Source organism: Cariama cristata, unplaced genomic scaffold (genome assembly GCF_000690535.1).
Source record: "Cariama cristata isolate BGI_N322 unplaced genomic scaffold, ASM69053v1 scaffold4175, whole genome shotgun sequence".
In the NCBI taxonomy this organism is placed as follows: Eukaryota; Metazoa; Chordata; class Aves; order Cariamiformes; family Cariamidae; genus Cariama; species Cariama cristata.
In genome coordinates, this window is record NW_009617938.1 from 1 (window position 1) to 10,494 (window position 10,494).

General features: G+C 41.5%; 1 protein-coding gene across 1 annotated transcript; it reads right to left on the bottom strand.

Moving 5' to 3' along the window:
- Positions 1-6: 6 nt before the first annotated feature.
- On the bottom strand, positions 7-727 carry LOC104156364 (gap junction alpha-10 protein-like; the record flags this gene model as incomplete). Its single annotated transcript, XM_009700662.1, has 1 exon — positions 7-727. A coding segment is annotated over exon 1 (721 nt), but the record flags the coding sequence as incomplete, so codon positions are not given.
- Positions 728-10,494: the final 9,767 nt, after the last annotated feature.

Genomic DNA, 10,494 nt, shown 5'->3' on the forward strand with positions numbered 1-10,494 from the left:
AGAGGCTCTTCTGGATTTTCTTGAGGCCCAGGTGGGCGATTTCTAGGATGTTGAGGAAGAGGGAGACCGCGGCGATGCTGTTCATGAAAACCATGAAGATGGTCTTCTCTGTGGGTCGGGACACAAAACAATCCACCGTGTTAGGGCAAGGGGGCCGAGTGCATTTGTAAAGGGGGGACATGTGAAACCCGTATAAAAGATACTGACCTATCATAAAGCCCACTTCGAGCACCGACCGGGTCAGGATGTGTAGGACATAGGTGCGCAGCAGGGACCCTCTCAGGGGTGCCTTGTTCACTTTCTTCTGTTCCTCCAGCTTACGCAGCTCTCTCTCCACTCTCCTGTGCTCCTCAGGCACGGGCTCCAGGTCTTCCAGCTGAGCCCGCAGGTGGGCTTTCCGCTTCTGTCGCTCTTTCTCGAGCGCCCTTAACCTGTAGAGCGCATGGCCCATGTAAACTAGCGATGGAGAAGAGACAAATATGATCTGCAGCACCCAGTATCTGATCAAAGAGATGGGGAAGGCTTTGTCGTAACAGATATTGCTGCAGCCAGGTTGCTCCGTGTTGCAGATGAACTCGGACTGCTCGTCGTCCCAGACGTCTTCGGCAGCCACTCCCAGCACCAGCATCCGGAAAATGAACAGGATTGTGAGCCAGATTTTGCCAACTATGGTGGAGTGGATGTGCACTTCTTCAAGGATGCTGCCCAACAGGTTCCAGTCCCCCATGGTCAGAAGTTCATATCTGAACTACAAAAATGATGTTATTTTAGTACAGTACTGGAATTCTTTGGGAAATGGTCCTTTTCAATTTTTTTTCTTTTTAAATAATGATCTCTCATATACATTCTTCCAATAGCAGGAGATCTCCTAGAAGTTCATCATTATTTTCTACTTAATAGGTCTTTAGTGGAAGGCAGACTTTATGATTACTGGTGAAAGATGCAAATGCGAGATTATTTTAAGCTTAAGAGAGATTGATTTCAGCTGCAAGCCACAGTACTTCTTAACTGCCTACAGTTTTACACTGTTCTCTTCCTGCTAGGAAAGAAAACAATTTTTTTTTTTTTTCACTTTGCAAATCTTTTACCAACTATAGTTTAATTCTACACCCACTCCATTCTACTGTCTGTGGCTTTGCCATAGTTTTGGTGAAAAACAACTAAATAATATATACACTCATGGCTTTCATTTGTTGGATAAAATTTTGAGAAGTATGCTAGAACTGTGACAGAAAAATGTTTCATTTTGTACCCCAAGGTAGTAGCATTATTAGTGCCATCCATGCAATATTTTCCCATCTACCAGGGTAACCATCCACGATTTTCTTGCTTGGATTCCTAGAACTACAAATACATAGCTAATTTACACATAGCTGTATCTCTGTAAATAGTCTCAGTTCTAGGATAATGTTAATAAACTGAGAGTTCTTGTAAGATAAATATCTTTAATTTTATGCATTTAAAGTCTTATTGAATCACTAAGACTTTGTCTTAATTATAAATTTCAACACACGAGATAAATAAAACAGGGATTATGTAATGGAGTGGAGGTTTTTAGCTGTGAGTGTGAAATGATCTTTTTAACTACCTCTTTCCCAGAATCTCTTTGACTCACCAGCAAACTGATCTACGTTCTGCTGCTAGATGCTTGATTTCCAAGCCACTTCTTTAGAAACTATTCAGGAGCTTCAGGTAACGTGGGGAATTGAAATGTAAGGCATTTGTCTGTTCATTTCTGAATGCACCGCACGTTTGGTGCCGTGTCCCTGGAATTTTTTTCTGCTAACGTGGTAATAAAATATTGAAAGCAACTGGTATCATATCTACCTTAGGGTTTGCACTTGAATTTTTTTATGCTACCGTACTTTCAAAACTTCCCAAATTCCGCTAAACCACAACCTTTAGTAAAGTGCAATTTCTAAGCTTTTTTGAGAGTGGCTGGTTGCAGTACTGAAAATCTTACACAATTTTAATTGCCGGCACAGCTGGGTGATATCACCATTATCAAATTAGCTTGGTTATGGTTTATGATCTGATCCCATGTAGTACAACTCTGCTTGGAGGCTGTATTTATCCACGCTGCAAGTAAAGATTTTCAGTTGTAACCAACAATGCAGTCCTTCTCTGCATAGCATCCTACAGACTTTATTGCTACATTTCTGGGATTTGGTTTTCCTCTGCAAATTTGAATTTTCACAATGAATTTCCCTTTTGATACAGGGAACTGGTTGAGGAAACTTAGCTAGTCAAACAGTTTCTTAGGTGCTGTGATACACCTGGAATGTCTGCTTTCCCCACTCCTTCCCTCCCATGTCTATCATTGAAATAAGATATATGAAAAAAGTCAGCAAGAATTATTGTAGTCCATTTTCTTCATCTTTAAAGAACAATGTCAGATCTTCCTTCTGACTTCATATGGATTTTATTCAGAGCAGATATCAAATTGTTGCAATGTCATAGGTTGGGTGGGTGTAAAGATGTTGATATATTGAAAAGTTTGCTGGAAAATGTTACATCTCAGGTTAACAATGTCGAACCTCTTTTTCCAAGCTCTGCTGATACGGAATATTCACCTTCAGTAAAGCGAGAAGTAGAGGTTTACATAGAGCAAGCTCCCAAACCCAGAGTAGGCAAGAGGCCAAGTACAAGTGGGTGACACTTGCCGACTGCTCTGTGCCCCTTCCCCTGAAAGATGACTGAATGACGGCAACGCAACAGTTAAGCAAAGGAGCTGTGGGTATATTTGCTGCCTTGCGAATGGCTGATCCCTCGCTGAAATTGATAAACTCCACAAAAAAACCCATAACCCACACCCCAACTGAGATGCTAAAAAGTAAATGCAGGAATAAAAGGGAAACAAGCCATGTTTTAATCCCAATGATGAAATGCTAGCTTTCCTCTACCAGCTGGAATTATCATTGCCTGTTTTGGAACAGAAAGTGAATGTAACCATTCGGGGGAAGAGAAGAGTAGACAAGAAGAGTATAAACATATCGCTCTGGCTCTACAGATGTTTGTTTCTTATGTTGTTTCTAACAACATATCTTCACCTTTCCTTTGTAACAGCCAACAGGGCAGAGTCACTGTAGGAGCGGTCTAATCCCCTCTCTAAGTGAGCTTATTCTAGCAAGACATTTTCCTTCAAATCTTCACTGGTAGAACCACAGGATAAACATTGACACGGTGAAGGTTGTGTATAAAGAAGTTAGTCTAGAGCTGCGAAAGCTGGAGTTTCTAAGAAATCATCCAAACCTACTTTACAATCTTGTCATAGCAACATGCTTCCAATTTTCCCATCTTTCCCTTCCCTGGTCTTATCTGTGTTCTGCGTAACAGTAATTTCAGTTTATTGTAAGAGAGTAATCTCAAATATGAACAATATCATTATTTCCAGTCTACTAGTAGACAAGAAATTCTAGTATACTAGCCTACTACACTAGAAATAAACCATTTTTAGTATAGATAGTACCTACTTGAGACATTTTTCATTATAACATCTGACTACCTTTGTGTCTGTCCAAACATTTTTATACGGTTATTTCAAACAACAAAAATGCATGCATGTAATCAGTTAGCACCAGATGGAAATCCACAATTTCTCTTGGAGGAAGTATCTTTATTTCCTGTTTTGTTACTTCTTTATTTTAAAGTTCATTTGATCATTTGCCACTATTCAAATCACTGCTATTTTAAATTTATGCCAGGTTTTCATCAGCTGTGATTTGAAAAAGCAGAGTGAAATCTCAAATTTCTTGTCAGAAAAAGTTAAACACTAAGATGCAAATATTCCTGGGTTTAATTCGCATTGCTTCGAGCCTGACAGGGACCTGCCTGCTCTGTACTGCCCTAGGAAGAATTATTTTTCTGCTGCTTACCTTAGGAGAACGCCCCTGGTTAGTCTATCTTAGAGCATTGCAGAAGGAGCACGCAGCGCTGCTGACCGCTATGGCTCGGAGACCTTCCTTCCACAGTTCTTGGACATCTTCTTTTTTTTTTTTTTTTTCCAAGAGCCAAAGCATGGACGTGGTATGCTGAGCGGACTTCTCGGTTCTTTGTAGCTGGATGCCAAGATCACTCAGTCTAAACTACCCATGCACGGTTTAAAAATCATCAGATGATAGGATGGTGCCTCTAGTCAAAATTATCATGCAATTATTTTAGTCAGTGACATCTAACCAAGCCATTCCCTCAAGGCTCAATCTGTACAGCAATAGTTTGCGATGTCCCTATGCCTTGTTTTAGTCGGTTCTTCAAACATTACGCCTCCACCCAGCTCCCAAATGAAATTTTATTTTGTAAAATGGCTAAACAGGCAGCCTTTACACTACAATAGATTCTTACATTTTCTTTACATTCCATTAGTTTCGCTTTGAATCAATGCCCAAGGATCAATCGGTCACGTCCGATTTCATAGTCTGTTGCCTGGTGAGTTAATTTAGAATGAGTTAGACTGAGTCTTTGAAAATGCAGGCCACAGGAACTGAGACTCAAGTCTTCAGTTAGAAACACAGGCTTTCGGCACCCTAACCCTCCTGCAGGTGGGTTAAAGAGCCACCCCCAAGCCCGTTCAGAATTGGTATCTGTGAGAGACAAGGGTTACAAAAGGAAGGCGAGTTGCCAAAATGGGATTTTGTGAGAAATCAGGGCCACCAGAGCTGAGGTTCTGATACTAAGAGCTTCTGCTGGCTAGTCCTGCCCAGGCCTGAATTTTACGGAAATCCCAAATATCCATTTTTTTTTCTCTCTCGATCCAGAATTTCTGGCCCTTTTCGTCCATCCTATAAGGTGTGTGACCGATTTTCACTTCAGCCTCTTCTCCCTAAAGGTATTCCCACTAACCAGTGGCCAGTTCTCAAAAGACACTAGCCCCACCATCTCACATTTCCATACCGGTGCCTCCCGCTCTCTCACGCACCCAAGGTGCACTCGTCTCCCTGAGAGCCCTGTTTAAACACGTCTGCAGAGCCCTGCCCTGCAGCAGATGAGGTAGTGCAGCATCTTTCCTCTAGCCTCAGTCTAAGGCAACAAATATATGGTTTATACATACATTACAAATGCTTTAGGGGCAGTAGTACTACATTTTCTACTCCTGACAGACGTATCAATATTCATCCAAACCACCCAGACCTCTGCAGGCCTTCCGCATCCATGTGCGCTCACCCTCTTTCTCAAGCCCATGCATTCTCGTATACCTGTCATTGGCATTTTATTTTCATGCCTCTTCTTTCCAAATTCAGTCACCAAGTCCCTAAGGCCTTACCTTGCTGCTTCAGTTGTCTCGGAGCTTCGACTCAGGCCTGGGTGCCCTGTGCTCCCTCACCAGAAGGTGTTGTTGACCCCACATCTCCAGTGGCCTCCACAGTTCCCGGGTGTTTCTCAGGGGCACCCTCTTCAGCTCTGCTCACTGTGAAAACCTGCCTGAGAACTGGGCAAGAGCTGCAGCACCTGGGATCTGTTCATCCCATCGGATGAGCTTTGTCGCTGGCTACAGAAGCAGCTTCTTCTTGGCCCAGCGCATTTCTGGCCCACCTCTTCTCCCCCTCAGCAGGTCACGGCACCAGAACCACGGGCTGCCTCCCTCACAGGAACCTGGCTTAAGGGTTCGGTTTTCTCGGGGGACAGGGGAGGTGACAGGAGGCTGCTCTGGGACAATTTGCCATGTTTCTGCTTTAGCAGCAGAATCATTGGTGTCGTTGAAGCTTGTTCATGCAAGCTTGTTAATGGACCACATCCAATTAATTGTACGTGGAAGGGAAGCAGGGTCGGGGCCCAGGGGTGGTGGGACGAAGAACAGGAGTGCGGTGCAGCCCTTGCCATTTGGAGATGAGCAAGAATCGGTGGTGCTGGAGGACACTTCTTCGCTATAAGCATCTGCCATAGGTGAAATCAGTTTACAGTGTGAATGCTAAGAGGCAGCGTGTGTGTGTGGGGTGGGTGTGTTGGAGGGGGGCGTGGGGAATACTCTGGAGATCAGAGAGATGGGACCTTGGCCAGTGACACCCGAGATGGGTAACTGAGCAGCGGCACAGTGGCAACCAGCACAACTTCATGCCTGACCTTCCTAGATGAGGTGCGACCTCCCTGCTGGGAAGCAGAGACCCAGGGGACACAGTGAAACACTGGCACAGGTTGCCCAGAGAAGTGGGAGATGCCCCATCCCTGGAAACATTCAAGAACAGGCTGGACACAGCTCTGAGCAACCTGATCGAGTTGAAGATGTCCCTGCTCACTGCAGGGGGGTTGGACTGGATGACCTTGAAAGGTCCCTTCCAACCCAAAGCATTCTATGATAGTGCTGGGGCAGGAGTGGAAGACAACCAAGCAGGGCTAAAGCTCTCATCTTGCTGGTTCTTCAATAAACCCCAGGATCCAAATCCAGTATGGGGTGTTTACTCTGTTTTGCCTGTGACCTAAGTCTAAGTGCCAGCTATTACAAAATAAGTTCTTAAAATACTAGGTCCAAATACACTTTTTAGAGCATTGCTGCTTTTGATATTCTTGTCAGGGATTCACAGATTTGAAAACCAGAGAAGGACATATGTGGGAACTAATTGCAATCTTCTTAAAACACAGACAGTAGCATTTCCTTGTAATAATGTATTACTATTCCGACATTCAAAACAGCTAACGTTACAGGGTCAAAACCACTTCAAAGAGCACGCGCTTTCCGCCATCTCACCAAACCCATCACAAAACTCTGAAGCCAACGCATGTGGAACAGTGAGCTGGGCAACAGGCTGCGGCTGAAGCAATTCAGGTACAGGCACACCGAAATGCCAGGGTAAGACTGCAGAATTTTACTGCCTTTAGCCAAAATCACTCCATATACAGTGTGACCTGATGGGCCAGAAGCGCCTTGCTTTATTAAAAAAGTCACCTCGCTTGAACTTGCAGATTTTTCCATTTTACTACAGACGAGCATTACCGGTATTAGACTTGCTCTTTCTGGGGCAAGTTACCTCTCACAGGAAGATGAAGGCTACCTTATCGTTACAGTATGAAATAAAACAGGTCAGGGATGTCTGTGCAGCCCTCAGTGCTGGCACAGCTGTACCCTTGGATGCCCAGACCCAAACTGCCTGCCGAGACCTGCCCCTGCTTCACGCTGCTGTCTAAACTGCGTCAAGGACAGCTGCACAGTTCTGGACTGGGTTAATTATCAAAGACCACACTAATTGATTTAATAATATGGACAACCATGTTCCAGTTTGCAGGTTCAAACCATGTCCCTCTTTAGTTTAACCCGAGCTGTGTGACTTCCTTTCTGTTAAGGTATTTCTCTACTTACTTTATTCCCCATATTACCTCTTGTGACTCAGCTGGGTTTGCTTCTGGTGGCACAGCGCAGCCCTTTCGAACTCTGACGGAAGGGGATGTACCAGCCACCACTGAAACTTTATCCATCTTTCCTATCAAAGCCAATTTTGCTCCCGAAACGCCTCTTGATTGATTTTGTAGATTCTTCTAACAAATCTTTAAACCTGTTTCTTGGCATGCTTTATTATGGCTGCCTCCCTTCATGAAGACAAACTGCTAAAGGTTATTCTGCAGCTGGTTTTAGAGCAAAGACAATTAGAGGAAAGACTTAATGGAAATAGCTATGGGTTGCTGGATTGACACCAAAGAGAAATCCCTTTAGTGCAGTCAACTATTGTACGTAGACAGCAGGTGGGCAACAGACTACACCTTAGAGAGAACCTCTCAAAATTCAATACCCAATGCTCTACAATTTCACTATTATGCACATCTCCATCTGAATTTCCACTTTGGAAAATTTTCCAATACTCATATCCATTAAGAGTTTTTAAACTGAATCCTGTAAAAATATGTGTGTTGGATAGAAGCAGACCTATCCCTCAACAGCAAACTGGAGTAAGACTTTCAAAGGGCTGCCAGCTACACCCTTCCAATGAAAAGCCTTGGATACAAAAGGGTCTTTCTCCTTTGTAATATTCCACTCCACGCTAACCCAATGTTTCTAACAAAGAAAAAACCAAAAAATAAAAGAGGAAAGTTGTAGGTTCTAATTCATAAGTGATTTAAAGGTTTTATGTGGTTTGTGAAATTGTCCAATTTCTGATCCTGTCACGTCCCCTAAGAAATAAGCAGTATGTACTCAAAGCAGTAATTGCATCAGGGCAGCAGCTGATTACTTCCATGTTTATTGGCCAGAACACCAACATAGCTACTCATTTATACAAACTAACAGAAGTCAATTTTAATGCTGCTTCACAGCATTTGTAGTTGTCAAGCCATTAGCCAACAGTTCTAGAAAATGTTTTCATTTACCTGAGGTTTCGCAAATAAGACTGTAGATTTACATACAGTACATTTTGCATATTTGTATCAAAATTCTTGTTGGAGAAATAAATTACAAACAATGGTACAAAACCACTCCAAGTCAACCTTTGTTCAAGAAGAACATATGTGTGTGAATTTGACGGTTTTATTTTTTTTGCATTACTTTTACAGTAAGCAAACTATTTAGTTTATACAAAATAAACCTGCAGTTTTATATAGTTAAAAAAATCATCTTTGGCTAAACAAAGCTCTCTCTATTTTTATACATATATTTATATATATATATACACACATCAGATATTTTACATGACCATGTAGGAACCTGTACACATACTTACAATAGACAGAACATTAAAAAAAGTTTCATAATTTACAAAAAAGGAATCCAACTCAGAACCAAAACAGTCAAACCCCGCCCTCCCCCCTTCACCTGTAGAGATAAGAAAGTAAATAAACACAGACAAGGAATAAACTTTGTCATAGCATACTGCCTGCTTTTTTGAGACAGAGGAAGCACTTAAGTGGAGAGAAGCTACTTCCCTCAGTGCCTTCAGTACTGTGCACATTTTGATCTCTAAGGAGATGGTTAAAAGAATATTCTTAGTAGAGTCTGATTTTTCCACAAACATGAACACTACTCTGCAAACTGACCATTCTGAGAACAGATTCAGTTAGATTTAAGTCTCCCAGATGTAAACAATTGTCAGAAACGTTTGTTAAGAACAAGCACGGGTAGGTATACCAACCCCCACTGAAATCACGAGGCGCTGCCAGTGTAGCATGGAAGATGACACTTGATCATCAAAAGCGACCGTTTTAGAAGCAAGCACATAAGATGGAAGACTGCCAGAACTGACATCATCACCTCCTCAAGTCATTCCTTGTACAAGTTTCCAGAGCAGTGCCTAAAATGAGGATGATGTGCTGCTTGGCAGTGTGACAATCCATTCCACAGGTCACATTTACAATACTCCAAAGGTGTCAGTAGCAACGTCACTGACAAATTATCTGATGGTTTATTAGAATGAGAAGTCTGTCCCATTAGTTGGGGAGGGAGCAAAAAACCATTATGCTGAAATTGAAGAAGTGGTCATTGGATTCTGAAAAAAAAGCCAATTTAATCCAAGTTGAAAGGCAATGCACTCAGGTGGGGTTCTTAAATGAAGTCTAACTAAACTCAGCAGATGTTCTGACTGAACAAAGACTACAGCAATTCCGCTCCTCAATAAAGAATAAAACATCAAACATCAATGAATTCATAATACAAAAACCTGTGCAACTTCCAGGAATGTTTCTTAGGGGGAAGAAAAAAAAAACAAAACCCAAAGCTTTTTAGAAATTTGGGATAAAGCAGCAACTTATATGAGAGGTGTGTGTGGTGTGTATACATATATATATACCTACACACTTTCCGTATATACTAGTAAAACTGGAAGCAGTTATAAGAGTTCTCTAAAATAGAACTTAATGAATTTCTAATGTAATAAACAATTTGTAAAGATAGATACAATTGCTGTCAAAACATGCCAAGTTGACAAGCTTTTCAAACTTTTTTTTTTTTTTTTTTACAGAGATGTTTTTCTCCTGGGTAGTAAGTATAAAGTCACATTTTATAAAACTGTAAAGGTCTGTTGCTAAATTAAAAAGAAAATCACTTGTCAATTTTTATTTTTTTTTAGCAAAACAGAATGTTCATTATGCTGAAGATCTAAATTAAGTACCTTTCCCAGATGTAATCTAGAGCAGAAAAACAGATTAGCCTTTTCCGAAAGAAAAAGAAAAAACTCCAGTAAATTTTTCATAGAAAAAAAGACCCCAACTATACAAAATTCAATACTGTGTCTTTTTAAATATCATCAGAACTGCAAAATGTTTTTAAATACAAGACAGTTCTTTGTAAATGAATACTCATTATGGCATTTCACAATTTAAAAAGAACTGAACAACTGGTGACTACATTAATGACTGGCTTTGCTCTCTCACAGAGGTTGGGACTCATTTTATTTGAATTTAAAAATCGAAAAATTACGGGTCCGGACTAGACAATTGGCTTAGATTTTCTCCATTGTCAATGATGACAGATGGGCACCCTCAAACAGAAATTTATTCATCTCTGTTGAACACTGGAGTCTTTAAGAAATGGCTTAGGTAATGTGCTTAAAGTTGAAGACAAACCCTACACTCAGTGCCAGA